This window comes from Paroedura picta, chromosome 12, assembly GCF_049243985.1.
Source record: "Paroedura picta isolate Pp20150507F chromosome 12, Ppicta_v3.0, whole genome shotgun sequence".
In the NCBI taxonomy this organism is placed as follows: Eukaryota; Metazoa; Chordata; class Lepidosauria; order Squamata; family Gekkonidae; genus Paroedura; species Paroedura picta.
This window is the reverse complement of record NC_135380.1, coordinates 33,084,879-33,108,519: the sequence shown is the minus strand read 5'-3', so window position 1 is coordinate 33,108,519 and position 23,641 is coordinate 33,084,879. Positions and strand designations below refer to the sequence as shown.

The 23,641-nt window shown below is 58.2% G+C and overlaps 1 protein-coding gene and 1 long non-coding RNA gene across 6 annotated transcripts in view; one reads left to right on the top strand and one right to left on the bottom strand.

Annotated features, from left to right (window-relative positions):
* LMX1B (LIM homeobox transcription factor 1 beta) overlaps nt 1–9,820 on the bottom strand; it is a 177,495-nt gene extending 167,675 nt beyond the window's left edge. For 2 of the 4 annotated variants that reach the window (XR_013225759.1, XM_077305056.1), the window contains exons 1-2: nt 9,159–9,751; nt 7,200–7,386 (exon numbers count right to left, since the gene is read on the bottom strand). Coding sequence is in view for 3 of the 4 variants with exons in the window: in XM_077305056.1 (XP_077161171.1) it covers nt 7,200–7,386; nt 9,159–9,297 (326 nt within the window). In the remaining variant the exon portion in view is untranslated. Of the gene's footprint in view, nt 1–7,199; nt 7,387–8,284; nt 8,406–9,158 lie in introns of those variants that run through there. The other 2 variants (XM_077305057.1, XM_077305058.1) reach the window with 2 other exon arrangements.
* A 189-nt stretch (nt 9,821–10,009) lies between these two features.
* LOC143821718 (uncharacterized) overlaps nt 10,010–23,641 on the top strand; it is a 33,069-nt gene continuing 19,437 nt past the window's right edge. For both annotated transcript variants that reach the window (XR_013225886.1, XR_013225887.1), the window contains exon 1: nt 10,010–10,216. This is a non-coding gene — a long non-coding RNA (uncharacterized LOC143821718). The remainder of the gene's footprint in view (nt 10,217–23,641) is intronic.

The window sequence follows — 23,641 nt, the reverse complement described above, 5'->3', positions numbered from 1 at the left end:
TTGTGTGCATGTGCAGTTCTTCCGAGTCAATGAAATGGGAATTATCAGTCCATACATATTTATAGAGGGAGCAGTAAATTCGTATGCAGCATACTGAAGATGTTTAACAGATTCCAGGACCAAACAAGAATAACAAGTTTATTTTCTATGGTCATCATATGTTTGGGTTTAATTCCGGGGGGGGGGGCATAGTGAAGGGAATAAATGTCAAAATTGGAGATTGGTGGGCAGATGTATCCTTAATTGTGGGGTGCTGATTTACTGCTGTTCACCCTCTACCTATATGTATGGAATGTTAATTCCCTTTTCATTGTTTCTGAAGACGTTTGCATGCACACGAGAGCTTACACTTCCAATACAACTTTTTTGGTCTTAGTGGTGCCGCTGGTCCCAAGCTTTGTCCTGCTGCTTCAGACCAAATCAGGTACCCACCTGAATCCAGCGGATACGCATTAGGTATTTACAAATGTTATCTAAAATGGCTAAGAATGTGAGCGGTCACAAATCCAGGATAGACACTGTAATACCAAGAACTTTATTTGATCCAACAAATTAATTCACCACTTCCACGGATATGTTACCAAAGCTTCATCCAGGACATTTTAAAAATAATACCCAATGGAAGTCTCAGCTCATTCTCGATTTAGTAAACAAAAGCCATTCTTTATTTTAGAGAGAAAGGGCTAACTGTACAATTCCTTCTCGTTCTCTTGTAGAATAATACACTGCGATCCAAAGAGGCATTCAAAAATAGCTCTGTCTTTCTTTACCACCAGACTTAGCAAATGCATTTCATTTGCCACTTCTGATTGATCAATTTTAGCATTAATTGATTCAACCGCCAATGATAGCTTGCAGCCCTCACATTTCCACAATCTTTCCCCAGCAAAAATAAAAAATAAAAATAAAATAAAATTGCAAGTAATGGCTTTCCTCTCTCGCGTGAACAGCCCTCTCCTACCTCCCCTTTAGAGCAGACAGCTTCTAAATCTCATATTTTACGCTGATTTTAAAGGGTGTTAACCTCTTATATCCCACCTCTTGACATGTTATTTTTCCCACATAAAGCATTCATGGATCCTGCTTTGTGGGGAGGGACAACCACAGACTGGGCAAATCAAATCTTTCATTGGCCCTAATGTGTTCGGATGTTTGAATAATTTTTACTGCAACATAGATTGCAGAATTACAAACATTTATTGCACTAAAGGGCTCACATCAGCTGGGCACGGCTCAAAAAACCCCGTGCATTGCACAAAGTCTGTTTCCATCAGGAATGGAAGCATCGGAGCGGAGGTCTTCAGGTCCCTTGGAACTTGATTCCCAACCAACCAGGCCGGCTTTCCAAGTCCATTTCTTGTTAAAGCTGAGGACGGACACTGTGTAAACCATCTTGCACTTACAGGCTGAGGGCAAATGCCCCTGTCTGAAATAACACATTTGGGGTGTCATTCTGAAATAAAAGGGCATTAATCCCCCCCCCCAGTCAGGAGTTATAACCTTTGGCAATATTTATACACTGCATGTCTGGTTCCCGTTTACTCGCCAGTTTCCATAGTGAGGGATTTGGGGGCTGTTGCTATGAAATGCACAAAGTCTCCCCCTCCCCAAGCTTCACTTCAGGGTCTTTTTGGAACCCTCCTGAATGTTAGACAAAAGCCGATGGAAAACAAGAGATGTTGCCTTTTGTTCCTCACCAGACTACTCACAGAGTCATATTATGTCCCTGCGATTGAAGTGACCATGTTCTACCCCACTCCGGACATAAAGAGGGTTCTAAATTTTAGTGACAAGCATGAAGTGGAGGGGGAGGGAAAAGGAGGGGGGAGAATTGGCCCCAAGCAAAAAAAAAAAAAAAGGGAAGAAAGAAAATAGCTAGTGGACTGCCAAGGCATTGATTGCTCATGAAACGGAGGTGGGATTTTCCAGAAGGCTGACTGCTTTTCCATCATTCTGCAGAGCCATTTACCAAGCAACAGGGCAGGTCTCTGCCCCAGGGAGTATCCAATGTACATTTCAACTGGCACGGGGAGGAAGATCAGGAAGAGAGACTAGAAAGCCCAAGGATAACAGGAAGGGTATGGATCGGCAGAGGGCAGCCCTTTGATTTCATCTGTGCACCCCAAATTAAAAAGGAATGTTGCTTTTTTAAAGATCATCAGGCTCCAGAGATACAAGGACCCAGGCCCCTAACCAAGAGGGGGCTCAAATCCATACAAATTTTGGCCCCAATAAATCTGTAAACTTCAGGTATTTATTTCCCCCCCTGTTTTATAAACTGGGGGAACGGGTGCCCTGGTCATTGGGGCTGTCTGGAATGCTTGAGATGTTCGCCAGACGCAGGACTTCTCCTTTGGACAATTGGGGGGGGGGGCTTTTGGAGGGTGGCTTTTTTTTGTGGCTCAACACACAGTCCTCATCCAGACACCCCCAAACAAAAGACGTCCATTTCATACCAGGTATTTCCATGGCTGCTGCAACATGCCCATCATTGCTGGTTTGGAGCCTGGCAGAGCCTACAGGAGACGCAGGGCAGGGCAACCTGTCTGGAGTCCTCCCTTGCCAGGGCCAGCACGTCAGGGGTGTTCTGAGAGTCGCAGCAAGCCGCACTGCATTGCTGCTGAAGACTCTCCCTCTCCGACCCTGTCTGGCCTTCTGTGGCTGGACATTTGGCAGGGCAGCGTCTTCAGGGGCATGGAAAGGGGGGGGGGAGAAGGGACATTCTTTGCCAGGGACTGACTCCGTCTGCAAGCCCGCGACTCGGCTGGAGAGCAGGGGAGAAGGGGCGCCTCCTCGGGCTGGCCATCCGCACGAGCGGAAGGCTCCGCAGCGGACACGACGGCCGGCAAAGACACGGCGCCCTCGCTCATCCGTCAGGGCTCTTGCAAAGCTAGCGACAGAGACTCACCGGAAAGCCCCTCGAAAAGGAAAAGCCCCTTTGCCGACCAAGACCAGCTGCGGCCCAGAGCGGCCGCCCTTGGCCCTCTGCTCCCTGGCAAGGCGTCTCGGGGACCGCACTGGGCCGCTGGGCTCAGAGGGCAGCCCGGGAAGGCCTCTCGGCGCCAAGGGCCGCCCTTGCCAAGGGAGCAGCTGAGCGATCCGTCCCAGCCCGGACAGTCCGTCGAGGATCGGTTTCCTCTCGCCTGCGGGGGGTTCTGCGCCTTCATCTGCGCGACGGAGAGCAGGCCCCTCCGCGAACGTCGGGCTTTTCTAGTGATCCCTCGGATCAGCCCTTTCTTTCGTTCATTGAGAGACCCCCGCTTTCCTCCCCCCCCCCTGCATACCCACGCACTCACACAGAGGCACCAAGCGGCTGCCCACCCTCTCCCTTGCCCCGGCATTTATCTCCGCAGCAACCAGCGCGGCTTCATGCTTTGGCCCTTGTTCTGCAGAGGTTTCTAAACACGCCGCCCTCCCACTGACCTCACCCACGCTGGTTTGGCCGCCTCTTGCCAGGGGAAAGGACCCGTCCCCCAAGCTCAGAGCCACTTCTCTGCCCCCCAACCGCCCCCCCCCCCCAAGCCTTCAATGCAATTTCCCTGGAAGTTAAACTCAAAGGGATCCTGGAGCAGCTCCTGTCTCGCAGTCTGCGCTGCTTTACTATGGATCAAAAGGGTTTCAAAGTGGATGTGCAGCTAACGAAATAAAGAAATTCTTCCGGCTTTATAAACGGGGGTGCCCTGGTCTTTTTGGCCGGCTGCAATGCCGGGAATGGTCTTTTGGACGACCTCCCTTCAGACCCTCGCCAGACGCGGCGCTTCGTCTTTGGACAATCAGGGGGAGGGGGAGGCTCTCTGGTAGCGACTGAAGACTGAAAGGGGGAGGGGGGGCGTTTAAAACCGAAGCAGCAGAACAAAAGTGGTTCGAGGGCCCTTTCCCGAGCTATTTCTCTCCCCCAGCCAAGGCACTGCGGTCCTTCCCAGGCCTGACGGAGGGCCTCCTTTCCCGAAGGCGCGCTCTCAGTCCCCGCCGCCAGCCTGGCTTCCTAGCCCTGCCTGGCTGTCCCCAGCTCTGGCCTAAGACTTCCCCGGCGTCTGAGCTCCACAGAGCTGCCGAAGTGAGCGCCAGGCTTTCCGGCGGTCCTGGTGAGGCTCTCCGGAAGGCAGCGTCTTCGGGAAATGTTCGGTTCTCCGAACCTCGCGGCCTCTGCCGACTCTGTGTCCCTTCCCGCCGGAGACCTCGCCAAAGCGGCGACAACTCCAAAGGCGCACGGCAGCCCAGGACAAGAAGCGGCGGGAGAAGGAGTCCTAAAGCGGCCCTGTCCCCGTCCCCAGCGGCTCCTGGGAATCTTTCATGCGCTGCTGAACTGCGCTGGTATTCGTTCAGGCCGCAAACAGGTCAGACCCCCCCTCCCTCCGCCCTAGCTCTTCCCAAAGGTCAAGCAGGCCCCGAGCAATGTTGCGCTTGCCCAGCCGCCCCCTCGCACCCCAGGCCCTCCGAGTTCGAGGCCTGAGCCGCTGCGAGCCCCCCCCCCCCCACGCCCCCGGCAGGCCGCCCAGCTGTTTCCCAGGCCCAGGCCAAGCGGACTTTGCGGGACTCGGTTAGGAACGGCCCTTTTGCCCGACGGGCTGTGGGTTTGCAGGAGGCGAGAGAGTAAAAGCGTGGAGTCAAGGGAGGGGAAGGGAATCCAAGGGGGAAAGGGACGGAAGAGGGCGAGGAAAGGGGCAGCCCGAGCGGAAAGAGGTTTGAAAAAGTGACAGGGAAAGGCAAACGGGTTTCTTTTAAGGGAAACGTTTCAAAAGAGAAACGGGAGGAAAGCCCAGAAGGAAGAGCCGTCTGAAGGGGAGGGGGGGAGAGGGGAAGGGTCTCGGAGCTCCGGGCATCTCCGCTCCCATCTCGGGGCCTACTGCCGCCGGAGGAAACCGCGAGCCGCGGCTGTTCTTTCCCCGACCCTTGTAGCGGCTTGCCTTCCCTGAAGTAGCCCCCGGCCGGGAGGCCCCGCCGAGCCCGCCGCCTCCCTCCTCCAGCTCCCTGCTCGGGCGGAGCTCAAGCGCCCAACGGGCCGAGTGGATCCCAGTCGGCACCCCCCCAAGGAGACGCTCCCTAAAAACCGGAAGCTTTCCGAACCCTTCCAGCCAAGACGCTTGGAGGTTGGGTTTGACTTTTTTTTCTAAACCGGATCAGCTCCGTGGAAACGACTGGATTCCATCCGACCTTCTTTGCCGCCGCCCAAACCGACGCAGCCTCCACCCCAAGCGCTGGGAAGCTTTGCCTAGTGTAAACCCGAGTGCTACAATCCAGGCTGAATACTGTTTAGACCCGATTCGGAGCCGAACCGGATTGGCCCCGGAAGGACGCGGCCGAGTCCAGAGAATTCCCTGGGCTTGGCTCCCGGGAGAGTAGCGCGGCGCCCAGGGCTCGTTAGAGAGGTGGGGAGGCCGAGGGCAAGTCCACGACATTAATAATACAAATAAGAATACACGATTAAGGAAAGAGTCATAAAATATGTAGACTGTTAAGTCAAAATTAATCGGATGGATGGGGCTGGACACTCCTTTGTTTCTTGTGCTACTACGGGGGGGGGGAGGAGATCATTTCCCGGGGGGGGGCGGTGGAGTAGATCGCTCCACCTTTTTCTCTCTTTCTTTCAAAGTGAAAACATCTTTCATTCCCTCTGCGGGGAAAGCTCCTGGCCCGTCCGCACAAGTGAATTCTTCGTCGCCTCCAGTAAACACCCCACACACACACACACATTGACCCACTCCTTTCCTCCCCACACGACTAGGATCCACGCCTCCTTACTCGGAAGTAAATCACCCTGTGGTTCAAAGGGGCTTGATGCTGGGGGAGGGGGGGCGACTATAGTCACGCTCTCTGCTCATGCATATATTTGCAGGGAGGGGGTCTCCTCCAGTACCGGACCGACCAAAGATTCGTTCAATTGCACGAACGCTTAACAGGGAATTCCGAAACGAATGGACAACAATGTTGAAGCAAATCATAGATTCATGGAATCCATTAGATCCATAAATGACGTGCCTTCCGAAGGACAGATTCCTTCTAAAACCTTGAAGGCTCAGATCTCTTTTGCGTCCTTCCTTCCATGAATTTTTTTATTTTCATCTCCCCTACCAAACCGTGAATCCCTGGACTTGGAGGGGGGGATACACTAATATTTTTTCATTAAAAGGAAACCCCCTGCTTAAAAGGCCGACAATCCAGACGGAAACAGGATTTAAAGAAGGAACTTTGCAATCTCTTCCAGCTTTTAATTGCTCCTATAACTTGCTCCTATAACTTGCTCCCACCCCTGGCGTATTTTTAAAAGGAAAACTGCTTTAAATATATTTTTTATATCAAGTCACTAATTGGAGGACAAATATGATTCCGTTTTGCAGCAACTACCACCAGACTTGTGATTCCCCCCCTCCCCCCAAAAAGAGGCCGTGGGTAGATTCAACATTTTAAAACACACAAAAAGCGAGCAAAACAAGATTCGAGGTAATTTCCTGCCTAGAAGAATCACAGGGCTGGCGACGTACAGAAAACTCCAAGCACTTGAGAGAAAACCCCATGGAAGTCTTTGGGGCTTTCGCCCGAGTAAGAGCGTACAACACCTCGGCCTTCTTGAGACCTTCCCGCCCCACCCACCCCCCCTTGCCAGTGGACAGACTGCTGCCGTTATGGATCGGGGGCGAGGACCCCAAAACGACCCATTAGCAAGTTAAGGGGAAAAGAGAATTCCAAACGGATATTTGCATCTTGTAAATGGATTCCGCTTTGTGGGAGGAAGTCTGCTAGGGGCTGTATATGGGGCTGACTTCGAAGGCGATCCGAAGTGGATCCGGTAAGGGTAAGGGAGGGTAAGGGAGCGGAGTTTCTGACCCCGACCCGTCCCCACCACCGCTTCCTCTCTGGACCGCCGAGGAGGCGAATAAACCGCCGCCGGCCTGGCTGGAGGGGAAGTAACTTGGGTCCAGGCACCTCTGGTGACCAACCGTGGGACAGACAAGGAAAGGCCTTTGATCCTGGAGTTTGGGCATTCTGTTGGGGGGCGGGAGAGCGAGAGCGAGAGCGCCTCTGACGTGCGATCTTCTCCCGCAGACTGAAGAGGTGAAATCTGCTTGGGCATCAGAAGGATCCGACCTGCGCCGTCGTGTCCCCCCCCCGTGCCGTGACCCTCCCCCCGCGCGTCATGCCGTGCCCAGCCGGACCGTCCCGAAGTGCAAGGGGGGGGCGGGGCGGGGTCTGGCCCTTACTGTTGGTAGTCTTGCTTGCAGTACAGCTTGCGATCCCGGAAATAGCAGCTGGTCGTGAGAGCCTGTTGACACACGGCGCACTGCAAACACTCTTCGTGCCAAGACGACTCGTTGACGCGCATCAGAAAGCGGTCCGAGATGGGCCGCTGGCAGCCCTCGCACACGGCCTGGTGCTGGCACTCCGACCCTGCGCGGCAGTGGGAGGGGGGGATAGAGGAGGGAGAAAGAACACGCGTGAAAACACACACACGCCCGCACTCAGACACGGGTCGACTCGTTCTTGAGATTGTTTCTCCCGGGAGGCTCCTGTTGGAGCAAGCGGGCCACCTGGGGGGGGGTGGAGGTCAGAGATCCCCCCCATTGCTGAAGCCTTGATCCGTGCTTGGCACATGGGCAGCCTCCAAGCCACGAATCCCCCCTTCCCATCCCCGTCTCGGGCCGACCCCAACGAAGTATCTCGCATCAGGCTCAGTCGGAGGGGGGAAGAAGGGATTTAAAAACATATATTTCCCCCCTAATGTTGGTTTGTTAGCCTTGATTGTTGCTGGATTTTGCGCTTTCGTTCGCCGGGGCCGCTCTTGGCGCCCGGCTCGTTTGGGAAGCCGCAAAAGCCGCAGCGGAGCCGCCCGAGCGGAGCGACGGAGCCCCTGCCCGCCTGGCCCGGGCCTCGCCGGTAGAGCCCTCGGCCACTCGCGCCCGGACGCCTTGCCACGGAGGCTGAGCACAGGGCGACCCACCCAGGGGGCCCCACGCGCAGAGAGACGCGCCTTGGGTCGCGGGGATCACCCGCTGGCAACTCAGCCATTGCACGCTCCGGACCCCGCAGATCAATTGGAGACTCGCCGGAGCCACCTGGGCCGAAGCCCGACCAATTGGCCTTCCGTGGCCCAGAGTATTGGAGGTGGGGGGCGGGAGACACCCCCGGGATGTCACGAGAACCAAGTCCCCTCTCTTTTCCGAAGTGGGGCGGGTGGGCCAGCCTCTGCTGACGGTGCCAGGAGGCCGGGGCATTTCCAGGCAAGCCGGCAGCCGACGTTTCCCTGCCCCCATCTGCCTGTCCGCGGGGAAGGGGGGGGGGTTTGCACCTCTCCGCCAGATTTGGAGAGACGCTCAAGTCGCGCTGGGAAGCCAGGAAGTTCCGTTGGGCCCACGGAGAACCGCGACTACTGCAGGAGATGCCTCTTGTTCCCACGGCGCTGCCAGCTCGTTTGGGGAGCGATACGAAGTTACTCAACTGGCCGGTGCAGGGGGGGGGGGGAGAGCCTTAAAAGAAACCCAGCGCTCTTTAAGCTTCCGGAGAGGGGGGAGGGGACTTCTAGGGAGTTTGCTGCAATGGCGCCGCTTTGAAGTTTGTTGGCAACCAAACTCCAGCCTTTAAAGAGCAATCCTTTCCCCCAAACAACCAAAAACCAAAGCGTCCACGCGCGCCAGTGAGACCTGGGGGATGAGGCGGAGACCTGACAGTCGCTGGCCTTGGAAACCTGCAACGGAGCGGGAGGAGGGAGGGAGGGAGGGAAGGAGAGGGAGAGGTCGGGACCGAAGGCTGCAGAGAGGGAGCCCCGGGGGTCGGAGGTGCGGATCGCATTCAAGCTCCGGAAAAAGGGCCTCCTCCTTCTCCCCCCCTCCCCCGGTTGTCCCGTCGGATCGAGGCGTTTCAGGCTCGGGGTGAGACGGGTTTCCATTCCCGGATCCGTTCCCGCGGGACGCCGCCACTGGCTCAGCTACCAAGGCCAAAAACTCCTGGTCCCCTCCGCAGGGCTCATCGGAAGGAAAGTCCTTCGCGGCTGCAGCCGGAGAGATGGGGCGCCCGGGATCGGGGCCTTTGGCGTTCCAAGCTTCGTGGTGGTTGGGAATAATAATAATAAATAAAATAATAATAAACGGGAAATCGTGCTAGAGGGGGGGGGGCGAAGGGAATCAAAGCGGGGGTGGGGTGGGGGAGACGTTGGGGGCACTCACCCAGCAACACGCCCAAAGTCGCGGGCCCCGACCGCAGCGGGTGATCCTCCATTTTAATCCCGTCGAGCATCTTGGCGCAGTCGGCCGGGCCCCGGCTGAAGCAGCTCTCCAGCGCCTCGGGCCCCGCGGCCACGTCCATGGGGCGCCGGCTGGGGCTGCGCGGCGGCTGGGGGGGGGGCGCTCAGGGCCGGCGGGCGCTGGGATCAGGGCCGGCCGAGGAGGCGAGAGGCGCTGCGGAGCCGGGAGAGGCGGCGGGCTGGGCGGCCATGGGATGTCAGCGCATCGCGGCCCGACGGCGGGGCGGCGGCGGGAAGCGGCGTCACCTGCGCGTTGGAGGCGGCCTGCCGAGCCCCTGGTGGGCCGGAGGGGGCGGCGGGGCCCTCCCCAGAGCAAGGGGGAGCCCGGCACGGCATGCACTCCCCGGCTGCGGCGCTCTCTCCCCCGGAGCGCTCCCACGCCGAAGTGCCATCCAGCGTCCCGAGCCGGGCGGCGCTCCGTTTAGAAGCGGCGGAAAACTGCGGCGGAGGGACACGCCCACCCCGCCGGCCGCCTCACCTCCGCCGCGCCCCCTCCCCCCGCCTCCCGCCCCCAGAGGGAGGGGGGGAAACTTGCTGACATTTGAACTTCCAATTGGTGCCTCCGAGATCCTTGCGCGGCGGTGAGGCGGCTGCCTCGACGTCAAGTAGTGCCCTGTGCTAACGCGCAAAGGGAAGCCCGGCCAGCGAGCAAGAGCCGAGAGAGAGGGAGGGCGGGAGAGGGAGGGAGGGAGGGAGGGAGGGAGGGAGGGCGGCCGAGAGGGGGAGAGAGAGATAAATATATAAGTCAGTGGCGGGAGGGGGGGATGGGGAGGGGAGTTGCGGCCCCTTCCCCTCCTCGGGCGCTTGACAAAAGCCGCGCGGCCAGGTGTCTCTCCCCAGCAGCCTTGAGCCAGGTGACCCGCCGGGACGAGAGGAAGGATCCGGAGCGAGGGGGTGGCGGTGGCGGTGGCGGCCGGGGATCGGGACTCGAGGGCCGCCCTGAAGGCTGCTTCCCGCGAGCCACGGCGCAGGGCCGGACAGGTAGAGCCCTCCCTCTCGCGGGAGAAACGGGGTAGGGGCGGCGGCAGGGAGACAGCGGCGGTAGCTTGGCTGGGCTGCTTGTGCTCCGGGCTCTGCCACCTGCCTGCGATCCCTGGGGGTGGGCAGCGGGCGGGCCGGTGGGCGGGCGAGGGCCAGAGCGCTTGGCCCGGGCTCTTTGGGCAGCGAGGCCAGGTGTGCTGCGCCCCGGCCGCCGGAGCTGGCCAGCCGCAGGGTGGGCGAGGCCTTGCCCAAGAAGCGCCGGCAAGTGGGGCCATCCTTTGGCGGGGTCCTGGCTCTCGAGCGAAGGTCTGGCCTCTTCGCCCCAGGGAGGCGCCGCCTTCGCCCCTGACAACGGACCGGACCAGTGCCCGGGCGCCTCCCCAGGGAAATCCTGGATGCGGGGCGGGGGGCGGGAATAAGGACGGGAAAGCTCCTCAATCTGTTTGGGATTCCCACGAGCTCTGCACCCCTTGAGCTCTGCCTGCGAGGGTCACCCCCACCGTCAGCCAGGTACTTGGGGGGGGGGAGGCTTCAGTAGCTGCCACTCAGCTCCTTCCCCTCAGTGCTCCCCCCCCCCCATTGCTACACCAGCTACTCTTCCCCTACCCCCAACCACCCCTATCTTTGGCCTCTATGCGCGGCACAGCCCTGCGGGACAAGAGAGTTGGATGGATCCTGCGCCGCCCGCCTGACCGGAAGGGCCCTGGGGACACAGAGCCGGAGGGGGGGGGATGGGTGGGGGAGGGGAGACGGGTAGCATTTTTTGCGGGGGGAGGGTCCTCTCGGACCCCTCCTGTTCTAGTTGCTTCCTCCCTCGCTTGACACCTTGGGGCTGGCTGGCCGGAACTCAACCCGACATCTGGTCCCATCTTTGGGGACGGGTAGTCGGTTGCCAACCCGATCTGGCGGCAGGGAGAGCTGCCGGCCAAGCCCAAGCCGAAAGGCCCAGAGTCGCTGGGGCGCCCTGAAAAGTTTTCCTGGGCTGAGAGCGTCCCCTCCCCAAGATACCCCCCCCACACACACTCGCTTTTTTGTCCTCCCCTCCTTCTTTTTGACATGGGCTCGAAGCCTCTATGTCCGGGTAGCCTCGAGGCCATCAGTTCGGGTCGCGGGAGCGGCGGGGCGTAGGCTACGAGGGACGGAGGGATTCGAAGGAGGCTTAAGGTCCTTCTTCCTTGCCAGGTCGGGTTTATGCCCTGGTGCAGGGGTAGTCAACCTGTGGTCCTCCAGATGTCCATGGACTACAATTCCCATGAGCCCCTGCCAGCTGGCAGGGGCTCATGGGAATTGTAGTCCGTGGACATCTGGAGGACCACAGGTTGACTACCCCTGCCCTGATGGATCCTGGGCTTTAGGGAAAAGACGGATCCGTTCAGAACAATACTGACGATAACCTCATCACAAACTGGTGTCTTTTGTTCAAAGCATTTCAGCTTCTCTCGTTTTCTGTTTTGTTTTGCTTTGTTTTGTTTTTGGTGTGTGTGTGGGGGGGGGGTCTAATTTTGCTAAATTGAGAGATTCTCCCTTGCCAACAAAAATTTGAAAAAGGGGGGATCCTCCGACTGAATGGCACAAATATGCTGCATGAGAAATGTGGTCCCAGTTTTGGCGAAATTTAAAAAGTACATCCAAACGCCTGGAAAGGGATTTCTTCTGGCCCGGGAATGTCTCCTGGCGAGAGAGGTTGCAAATTGACCCAAAGACGATTTTAAATGGGCCGGACAGAACGACAATGAATACGAATCGGGCTTAGAGTGGATCGCTGCCCCACTCCTTGGTCGCTCCCCCCGCCGCCCCCCAACTCCCCGCTGTCTCTATCGAACCCCGATCCCCTAAACGCCAGAGTTTGGCTCCTTTCGGAAAGTTTGTTTGTTTTTGTTTTTTTCGTTCAATAAAATGTAGTTATGTGGTTACAAATGTTTTAAGCTGGTCTGTTGCGTTGTGAGGTGCGGATGGTGGGGGAGACCCATGGTTCTTTAACGCGGCGCTCTAAAGACTGGGGCCCTGTGCTTTTTCGGGTTCAGGAAGAAGCCCCTGGCGCCCATATCAGGAGATATCACCCCTCCCTATTTTTGCATCCCGAATTTCAACACGATCGTCTCGTGAAAAAGCCGAGAAAAACTCCCGACTCGGGTGGGTGGGGAGGCGGGTCAGCATTGGAGAGATCCACGACAAGGCGGCGATTGTGCGCCAGACGGCAGGCCGCAGGATTCGGTGGAGCCGCTACTCGGAGAAATACGCTGTCTCTCTTTCCCCATAGTCTATGAGGACGCATGCCACCCCCCACCCCCACCCCCCAACCCGCCGCAATTTCTGTTCTCCCCGCGGCCCAGGCATCGCCGCCGCTGTCTTTGTTGTTTCCGTCCTTGTTGCTTTATTCGTGGCCCCTTTCTCTCCCGTAGCACAAACGCCTCCCATCCTTGAAGCAGGCAGGGCCAGGGACCAAGTGGCCGGTTCGAATCCGGCACAAAGGGGGCGCCGGGAGCAAGCCGCAGCTCCGAAAAGGGACCCCCGCCTTTTGCGAGTCGTTTTCGTTGGGGCTGGAGAGTTCGGGATGGGGGCAGAAGAGACAGGGGGGCAGGAGAGCCCTACGAGAGGCATGGCCCTTCCCCCCCTCCCCCCGGCCCCGCCGCTCCTTTCCTGGCCCGTAAACGTGCTCCGATGCAAAGGCAGACCCCGAATGGGTCCCGGCAGCGGCAGCGGCTCAGTCAAATGCCCTGGGGTGTCAGGCGCTACTTCCGAGGGGGCCTGGTAGGACTCCAGACCTCCAGCCGCAAAGGAAGGCGGCCGGGGCGGAAGGACGAGGCTGAGAGCCGAATCCCTCGGACGGGGCGGACGGGGCCAGTGGGGACCGCAGGCAGGCAGGGCGGGCGGTGGGCATCCCAGGCCGGGGGAGAGGCGGGCTCCAAATGCTGCCAATACAGTACAGGAGAAAGGCAGGGAAGTCCTGGCGGCTCTACCCCGAAGGCTCTCCTGGCCCGGGAAGGGAGCCCTGCTCAGGTCTCTAGGCCGAGCGCCTTCTTGGCGTACAGCAAGCAAGACGCGGCTCTCCAGGTCGCAGGGGAGAACGCGACGGCCTTTCCTACCTCTGTCTCCCTTAGGAGACCCCATGGGTGAGTGGAAGGGGGACTGTTGGGGTCAGACCCTCCCTCTCCACACCCGCGCAGGGAGGCCGGTCCAAGGGCTCCCAAAGGATGGCCTGGCTGCGCAGCGCCTTGGCTGTGAGTCTGACGCGAGCTCCGGCCTGACAGCGCCGAGGGCCGTGAGTGACTCGAGGTCTGCGGACTCGGGCGCCGACCCTTTCTCGGGTGGGTCGTGAGGCCGGTTTTAGCCGGCCCCGGAAGAACCCGTCTGTCACGCGGGATCGAGGCCATAGACGCTACGTCCAAAGGATGGGAGGGAGGGTGTGTGTGTGTAAGGGAAGTGTAAGCCCACTGCCCCCCCCCGTGTTTCCTTGAAGTCAGTCCCAACAAGGCTGCGATCCTATGCAAACTGACCTGGGCGCAAGGCCCAGTGAAAGTGACAGACTCCTGAGCCAACATGGCGGGGACTTGCATTCCTGAACAGAGCGATCCTATGCAGAGTGACTTCGGTCTAAGCTCGTAGCAATCGAATACAGGCTTGCCCCCCCCCCTCCATAAGCCTAAATAGAACTGCGTGCCCGCCCCACAAAAAACTGCAATCGATGCGTCTTACTCCAGAGTAAACATGAAGAGTCGGGGCGTTCGGCTATTATTCTTATCCGAAATGGCACGAACGTCCCCCGGGAATGAACGGGAGTCCCTCCCAATGTGCAAGGACAGAATCGGGACTAGGCCGGAACATCCACCTGGGCCGCAAGAAACGCCCTTCTACTTGGGGGGATTGGGTTGGGCCTTTCCTTCTGGATCTTTTGGGCCCTGACCTTGCGCGCTCCAAAGCTGCGCTTGGAAATACAACGGGGGGGGGGGCTCCTTCCCCCAGAGCGCTGCGTGTCTCTCTCTGCTCCTTCGGAGCCCGGGTCGGAGGGGAACTTCGAACGCAGCCGAGCGAAATGAGAGCTTCCCTGCGCCTTCTTGGAGATTCTGCCCGGCTGGCTTCGGCTGGTGCCCCTGGCAGGGGAGGGCCTCTCAGAAGCCGAGTGGCCTTTCAAAAGAAAGAGCCCCGTGCGCCCCCTGCCCAAGTCCATAGCTCGGGTGTATCGCCATGGCCGTCAAAGGTATTTACTCTTGAGGAGACCGAGGAAGGAGAGACCGCGGGGGAATAGGTTTTTCTGGTTAAAGAGATCTGTTTCTCCAGAGGCGATTCCCAGGTCAGTTTGGACTTTCCAACGAATCCATTTCCTTTCCCCAATCTTTGTCATAGTTCCGGTTCGGACCCACTTCGCCTCCAGAAGGCGGCGTTTCCAACGCTGTGAGGTTTTCTTCCAGGGAATCTATTTACTTCTGAGTAAACATCGAGGGGCCCACGCTACGAAACTCCTGCCTGATTCGTTCCGTGGACCGAGTACCTTAATGCGCACCCGCCCCGACTGTCTCCCGGATCGCCGTTCAGTGGCTTTGCTCTTGATTTCCCTGCGGGATTCCTTCCCCGCAGCGTCCACTGCCCTCCACCCGCCGGCGTCCGAAGAAATCGGAGGCCAGAGAGAGACGTTTTCTCGGCAGCCAAGCGGCGGGGCGTCTTGCTCCGCTTGGGAAGCGTCCAGGTCGAGGCCCTTGAGAGGAAGTCTCGCCGACTGCTCTCCGGGCGCCGGTCTGTGGGCTCGGGAGTCCGATTCCGTGGGGTCGCCGCGTTGGTCTGAAGCAGCGGGACACGGTTCGAGTCCGGGAGCACCTGGAAGACCATCCCGGGTTGATTCCAAGAGGGCGAAACTTTCGCGTGGGAGGAAGTCTCCTTGCAAACCGTGGGAGTTACTCCCGATGCAACTCGCCCGTGAGCTGGCAAGTCATAAGCCGATCCTAAGCAAGTTTACTCAGCAGGAAATGTTCCCCAGTTTTTAAAAGATCCCCCAAAATTCAGGATCGCCACCTTAACGTTGCTGGTAATTAAGCCAGTCCCAGCCCAGCTAACCAAGCGCCCATCCCAATGGCAGGGAGAGTGACTCCGGAGTCCCTCTCTTGCGTGGCCTGCTGCTGATGGAGCAGAAGCGAGAGCTCCTGGCTTCCTTCCAGCCAACCACCCCAGATCTTGGTGTCCCTTCCCTCCTCTCCCCGGAACCCCCATCCAGGCCAGGAGTAATGAGCAGCGGTTGGCCATACCGGAAGTTCACCAGGTTTGACCGGAAGTTCCGCCATATTGTGCTGTTGGTGTTTCTCTCCTCTCTTGCCTTGGCTTCGCCTGCGCACGCGAACACGCCTCCCCGGTCCCCCCTACCCCCCCCTCAGAGCCCTGCGCATCCCTTCTGCTCACTGGCGCCGCCTGGCGGCCAGCTGCTTCCCTTACAGCACCGCACGCCCCTCGCGCTGCCCTAGGACTCCGAGCAGTCCCGCTCGTCGGGGACTCCGTGGGACCGGCCCCCAGGAAGTGGCGAACGGTGGCCCCCGCCTTCTCCCCTTAGAGATTGCCCCCTGCCCCCCTCCCCCCGCGCGACACGAGCAGGTGAAAGGTGAATGGAGGGCGGGTGGGTGGACGGACATAGTCATCCTCTTTCTCACGAGGGTCCGACAGAGTCCGCAGATCCGGTTTAAACACCGAAACAGAAAGCGATGCCCGGTGCAGGGAAAGGTCCAGAATCAATCATCACCTTTGTCACTGCGAAAGGTCACCAGAGATCCAGCCAAGCTCTTGAGAGTTGCAGGTGGATCCTTGCGGGAGTTCCGCGCGACTCCGGCCTCTGGAGATCCTGGCTCTTAATGGTCAGGGCCAGACCTATGTCGTGTGTTCCGAGCAAGTGCCTGCTGGAGCGGAGGCGGTGCCGTTTGTTCGACGCCCAGAATGTCCGGCTGATTCTTGAGACTTGTCCGCGGTGCTCCAGGGGCTGCCAGGCCCACCGGCACGGGGGTCGCCGCCTTCTCCCAGACGCGCGCTAACGATGGTCGTGCTGCTTGTTCTTGTTATCCTCCTCCTCCTCATTCTTCTTATTATTGAATTGTAATGTGCTGGGGGGAATCGATGGTCATGGCTGAATAGACTCCGGCCCAATAGCCTGCGGGGACGGGGAATCCAGGCTGATACAGCAGGTAGCGTGTTTCCCCCAGGTCCAGGGAGTCATGGGTTCAAATTTCCGCTTAGGAAGCATGGAGCAGTGGCCTAACCTGCCCGAACAGGGAGTGGGGGCTAGAGCGGGGTGAGAAGACCTAATGAGTTTTTCCATTTAAGGGAAGGGAAGAAGTGTTAGAAGAAGGTGCCGTTTGGATTTATGGCCAAGACGGAAACGTCGGGTGGGAAATCCCCCGGCAATGGAGAATCGCCCAAGAGCTTTCGGGAGGGCTTTGAAGTGAGAGAGCCCGGCTGGCTTCTCGGGTCTGCTCTAGAATCCCCCGTTCCATCCGACACGTTCCTTGGCGCAGTTCAAGAACCGGAGGGCTCCTTACGACTCCTCCCCCTGCCCTTTTCCTTTCCCCTTTTGTTCCTTCCTCGGCCTGGGCTTTAATCCACCGTTTCTTGAATTATCCCATTGAAACACCTGAGTTCCTCTCTTGTGGGAATGTCTCGCTCTTGTCTCTCGCACCTGTTTCCGGAAACCCTCCCTCGCTGTTGTCCCCCCTCACACACAAACACACCTTGCAACTGGTAGCCAAAGATACACTGCCTTTGAACAGAGAGGCTCCATTCAGCTAATAGCCACGGCCCTCCGTGAACTGACATAAATCCCCCCTTTAAGAGCATGAAAGCTATAGGTTGTCCTGGGGCCAAGCGTTCCATCAGTCAAATTATTGGGGGGGGGGGGAGCATGAATCCTCCGTCCGGGAAAATACACACACATACACACTCTTTGTGGATAGCAAAAGGGGCCCTCCCCCCAGCGGTGACTGGAGAATGTGACTCTTTGCCTTAGCCTTTGAAAGAGAAGGACGATGCCGGGAGCCCACGGAGACCAGCGTTTCCTTGCTCGCTAAAGGCGAGTCAGGCTCTCCGAGGTCGAACTCTTGTAGGCGACGCCAGTGACTCCGGCGGTGCTTCGCGAGAAAGCCACTGCCAGCCTTGCGCGCACCCTGCCCTCTGCTGGCCACTTCGCGCAAGCACAGGCTCTCCGGCTTCAGAGAGAGCCGAGTTCGCCCCCAAAAGTTTTCCGCGTTCCCGAGCCAGTTCTTCCATTCCATCTCTGGACGCCGCGGGGATCTGGCTGCGCCGGCTCGGACGGGAACTCGAAACGATCGTCACTCATTAGCAGCGGTCACAGCTCCTCATGCGGTCTTCGGCGTTCCCGGGAGGATGGAGCCAAGATTTTTCAAAATGGGAAAGGCAGACAGCACATGGTGTTTGCATTACTCTGCTTGCAGCAGCCTTTCGCTGCAGCGCAGCGTTATCCAACTTGGGGTGACCGTTTTTGCGCTTCAGATAATATGATTTCCATCGCCCCAGGGACCCTGAAGGACCGGCCACTGGTTTAACTCGGGAGGGACTGACGGGAGATTCGAACTGGTTCCCAGATGAGACTCTAAACTTCAGTCTCCTAAGAGCCAGCGTTGTGTAGTAGCTAATAGCGGTGGCTTCTATTCTGGCGAGCCAGGCTTGTTTCCTTACTTCTTCTCCAAATGCAGCCAGTTCGGTGACCTTGAGCACTGTAGAGTTGTTCTCACAGAGCAGTTTTGTCAGAGCTCTCTCAGCCTCAGCTACCTCACCGGGTGGCTGAAAGAAAGGTGATTGCAAGCTGCTTAGGGACTCCTTTGGATAGGGAAAAGCGGGGTATAAAAACGTACCCCCATTTCCCTGCAATTATCACAACTGCCCTGCGAGGGAGGCTGGATGAAAAGAGAGTGCCCGATCCATTGCCGCGTGTGAAACTAAACCTGGGTCTCCCAGATCGTAGCCCCCAACCCACCCCCCTCTAACCCCTGGAATCAGGCAGGGCCCCCGGCGAACTGAGGGCCAAGCTCCCCAGAGGGAGCACAGCCATTTGAGGCCAGGCTGCAGCTTCGGAGTCGCTTCGGGGAGTGCCTGGGGCTCTAGTTCAGGGAATTGTAGTCCATGAAGATCTGGAGGACCACAGGTTGACTACCCATGTTCAGCCCTCGCAAAGGAGAAAGCAAATACACCAACGCCCTGCCGAGGAGACCGGAGGGGCCGGCACTGGCTCTGCCCATGGGACGGGGGGCACAGGGAGGGGGGGAGTCCAGCCGCAGCCCCGTTGCCCCGTCGCCCCGTCGCCTCTCGCTTCTTGGGAGACCCGCACCCCTGGAAAGGCCGGGACACCAGCGCAGGCCGGGCTACTTATGGAACAGGGGGGGGGGGGTCAAAAGTTCTTGCGGAAGGCTTTTCCCGAAAGGGCCCGATCCAGCCCTGCTTTAGCGCCACGTGGATTGCAAGGAGGAGTAAAGCGCACGGCTGCGATCCTAGGCACATGTACCGGGGAGCTAGGAGAGCTGAGCTTCTATGCCTAGATCGGGGCCCCTACCTATCCGCAAGAGACAGGGGATGAAGCCAGGAAGGGGGGAGGGGAGAGAATCCTTTCCAAGGCCTGGGGTGGATGTGTTCAAGGAAAACCGTCCTTCAGGATCCGCCGCGGAAGGTGCGCAGGACTCCTGCCTGCTGACTGGGAAGCCACGGGCACGGGAGGGGGCGGGCAGAGTCCAGCAAGGATTGGGCCCTGGGCCGGCAGGTGCCGGCGATGCGTCCCCGGCCGCTTCTCAGGGAAATGGGCAAGGAAGAGCTGGGTCTTGGGCGACTGTCAATGGAAGCGCCTCGGGGCTGGACGCTGAAGACCCCTCCCCACACCTACACACACGCACCTGGGGACATTGAGGGCACACCATTCATGCTTGCAAGGGTGTGCCGGCCCTAACAGCGTTGTCCACGGTAGGCAGGCGCCGGGCTCGGCCTCTTTGGCCTTTGCGGAACATCAGCCTCAGCCGAAAGCAAGGGCAGGGGCCGAGGCGTCTCCCCGCCTCCCTGTGCTTGCCACAGCACTGATAAAGCTGTTCTGATCGGGCAGTGATATCAGGGCTCTCTCAGCCTCACCCACCTCACAGGGTGTCCGTTGTGGGGAGAGGAAAGGGAAGGCGACTGTAAGCCGCTTTGAGCCTTCTTCGGGTAAAGAAAAGCGGCATATAAGAACCTAAAAACTCTTCTTCCCTTCTTCTAAGCAGCAGGCGGGAAACCTTGCGACCACCGAAGGGCCCCAGGCTTACCCCCGCCCGTGGGAAGCATCCCGTGTCCCGAGCAGGCCTGGGCGCTCCGTTCCTGGCCGAGCACTCGCCACCCCCCCCCCCGTCCCCAAGCGCGCCCAGACAGACACCCCAGGTAGTCCTCGTTGTGCTGTCAGGCCCAGAGCTGCGTTCTCACGACCGGGATTTTCGTGTATATCCCCCTATTCCCGCGATTACATGCGGCTTGCGGGGTGGGGTGGAGGAGCGCTTGTCGAATCGGGGGAAGAGGCGGGGCGGTCCATTGAGGACGATAGGGGGCATAGCGGTGTGTTGGGGGGGGGAGTTATTAAACTTTTCTCACAACCTCAAAAAAGACACTTGGGATTTCCACGGACAATATTATCTTGGGCTGACTTCTTCTGAATAGTTGGGGGGGGGGGTGCCTGGAAGTCAGCTCGGCTGGAAGCCACAGGCTGGACCGGGCTGGAAGCCACGAATTCCATTTGTCAGAAAAAATAAAATTAAAGGGGTTCTAAAAACCACAGGAGTCGTTTAGGATACCGGGTTCCGTTTTGAAAGTCAGGTTCTCTCCCCCCCCCCTTCCATTAGTTTCTTACAACAAAAGGATGAAAGGTCAAGGGACTTTTGGGCTCTTTGTTCGTGGGGAGACGATCTGCCTGCGAAAGGGCAGCCTTCTCTGTGTTGAGGCGGACACGATCCCGCCCCACTCGTGGTGAACATTCAAGGGACTCCAAGCGAAATCGAGAGGGCCTCTGGAACGCGCTTCCGGCCGACTGGATCGGTCCGAACAGAACGGGCGCATCCCCCCCACACACACACGCCGCTCCCCCGGCTCAGCCCCCGACTGGTGCGCCAAAATTATTTCTGGGGAGGGAAGTGGGGGGTGGATGGGGAATGTGCCTTTTAGGAAAGGGATGCGTGTGCGCGCGCCCGTGCGTGCATGCGTGCGCATAACTTTGTCTGGATCCCGCGCAGAGCTCTTCTCCTTTCCATTCGATCCTGAATTGTCTCCTCGGCCTTTCTCTCTCCAGCATTACGGCCAGCCCGAAGGGTGCTTGTCGAAGATAGAAAGAGCGGCGCTCAGGCCATCCGAATCCGCCAGAGCCGGGCCGGTTCTCCGGGAGCACAACGCTGCTCCCTGGACTCCGGGGCAAATCTTTAGGAATAATGATTGAATTATTCTCCGCTTTGGTGGCCAGCCGGGCAGAAAGGCCGGGAGCAACCCTGGTAAAGAAAGCCAGGTCGGGCGTGCAGCAAAGTTTCATCCGAGGAGTAAGCTCCCGTGTGCACGCGCCCTTCAGGATTCTGGCGAAGTGGGCATTGCACGCCAAAACTTTGGGGCTCTTCAAGGCGCCCCCGGGACTCCGACTTTGTTCTTGTCAATACAAACATTGACACTGTTCTCCTTCCCCACGCCCCGGCGGGGAGGGGAGGGGAGGTTCATGCCGGGGGGGGGGATTTTGACCCACCAGGAGGCCCCTGAGCGTAACTGGGCACCCAATTCCCTTGCGCTCCATGGGAATTTCTCCCAGGTAAAGTAGAGGGACGGAGAGAGTTATTAGGACAGACACACAAACCACGCCTCCTGACATCCCAGTCTACTCAAAAGGAAGTGGGGAGATTTGGCTGGATCCATTCCATTCCATTCCATTCCTCCTGGCTTCTGCTCTGCTAAACCTGCGTTTTCCGCCTTTTAAACCGACGCTGAGTCCCGCTGCCTTAAGACGGGTTTACTTTCGAGTAGACGTGCAGAGTCTTTGGTTGCGTGCCTTACTAGTCTTAATCAGCCCCCCACCCACCCGAGGTGTTTGGCACCAAGGCTGCGAAAGATGGGGCTTCCTGGTGATTTTGGAACTTTCAGCTCTGCTTTTCGCCAAGGTTTCCAAGCCAGCCAGGCTGGGGGAGGGGGCCCCAGGAAGCAGCCCCCTGCGAACCTCGAAGGGCGCTGGGAGAGCGACCGGAGCGGAAGGCGGGGCGCGATTTCCTTGCACGACGAAAATAAGAGAAAAATTAAAACAGCCCCAGTGGAATTTGGCGCTGGTGGGAGAGAGAAACGTGGAATTAACTGGGATCATTTTCCGACCCGGAAAAGTGCCCGGGAAACTCCTTTTATGCCGGTGGGGAACAGACACGCCACGCCGGGCTCACATCAAAGCCCTGCGCCCGATCGAAGGAAAGCCCCCCCCCCCGCCCCCCTTCAAGGCGAGAGGTTTGAAATAACCCAATAAATCCCCCAGGACGGAACGCAGGCCTGACCCTCCGCCGCAAAGCGAAATAATTGGAGGGAGGGGGGTCAAGCCCCCCAGGCAATCTCCCAGAATCAGAGGGAGAGAGAGAGAGGCTTACGACTCGGGGGTCTCAGATCGGCTTCTGCTGAGCGTCGTCCGGGTGGCTACTTTTATTTTTATAATGACGCTCACGCGACTCCTGTTGATGCCCCCGGCCCCGAACCCGCCATCGCCTAGGAAAAGTCCCCATCAGTTCGAAGGCTTTTCTAGCAAACGTCCGAAACTTTGGCACGTGCTAAGTTGACTTTGAAACCAACTCTCTCTAGAGCAGGGGTAGTCAAACTTCGGCTCTCCAGATGTCCATGGACCACAATTCCCATGAGCCCCTGCCAGCATTCGCTGGCAGGGGCTCATGGGAATTGTGATCCATGGACATCTGGAGGGCCGCAGTTTGACTACCCCTGCTCTAGATTGTCAACCTCCAGCAGAGACAACACACATACATGTCTGTCTGCCTGTGTCTTTCTGTTGTGCTCTGGCTACCTTTCCTGCCACCTGATCTGAGGAAGTGCTTTTGCACACTACAGCTTATACCTCGAATACCTTGCCACAGGACTTTAAATGTGTTAACAACAACAACAACAACAAATTTTTATTGGTACACCACCCTTTCCTGGTCGGCTCGCGGGTGGCTGACAACAAATACAAAAACAAGTGCGCGCCTTTAAGCATTAAAACATTCAACCATTCACAAAACTCTGCCTCCTCCTGATAATTTGAGCCTTTTTGAGGATTGGCCAGAACTTGTTAGCAGAGCGGATAAGTCATTGGCCTTTCTACCTGTCTTCTTACTGCCCCCTTCAGGGTCTTCTTCCTCTTAATTTTGTACACCAGACATTGCCTATTCCAACACTTGGAAGGACGGGTAGATGGTCCCGCAGGGAGGCCAGGGCCTATGATGTTCATTCCTTCTTCTTTCTTCCCCCGCCCTACATGTAATAGTTGCTTCCACACGAAAGCTTATATCTTAAATGCAACTTTGTTGGTCTTGGACGCAAATTTTGTTCTGTTTCTTGCCCCCTCCCTTCTGTCTTTTTTCTTCCTTCTCCGCTCCTTCCATCTGTTCTCTACTCCTTCCTGCCTTCCTTTCCCCCTTCTCCTCCAAGGAATGAATCCTACCCAGGCCAAGGGATCTGTATCACTCAACGGCTTTCCAATTCCCCAGCTAGCTCAAAGCCAGTCGGGTTGGACTCGTGTAGCGCCGCCTAGAATAAGAACTGTGAGATCTTCGTGATTACGTGTTCTCAAGCGAAGGGCCCTTGCACACGGAAGCTGCTCCCGTGTTGGTCTTCAAGGCAGCCCTGGATTCGAATTCTGTTCTGCTGCTTCAGACCAACGCGCCGACCCACCTGAATTCTTACTGCATTCTTACTACCGAGTTTCCGATGACCTGTAAAACAGTCAGGTCTCGGAAGCGAAGCAGGACCAACGCGGGTTGGTATTTGGATGGGAGACCTCCAAGGATTTCGGTTGCAGTTCCTCCAAGGAACACCAGGGGTCAGGACGCAGACAACGGCAAACCACCTCCGCGCGTCCCTTGCCTGGCTGCCAGACAATCCTCGAGTCGCCTATGCCACACACGTGCCATTCGATAGGCATTCCTCGCCCTCGCAGTAAGAACTTGGTGGTCCCTGCGGGCTCAGACTCACCAGCCCATCCTGTCTCTCCCAGTGCCGCTGGAGAAGTGCCCCCCCACCCCCAGGAGCGCGGAGGTGACCCGCCCCTCCCTGTTGCTGCCCCTCATCCTCTGGACGCGAGGTGGAGCAGGTGTTCTTCTCGGAGCGGCGCTCTCCTACCCGAGCCTGGCATGCAGCGGCAGAGTGTCTGTGCCCAGCGAGAGTCGACTGACACCTCCCCCACCCCCACCCCCACGACTATTTGATGGACCC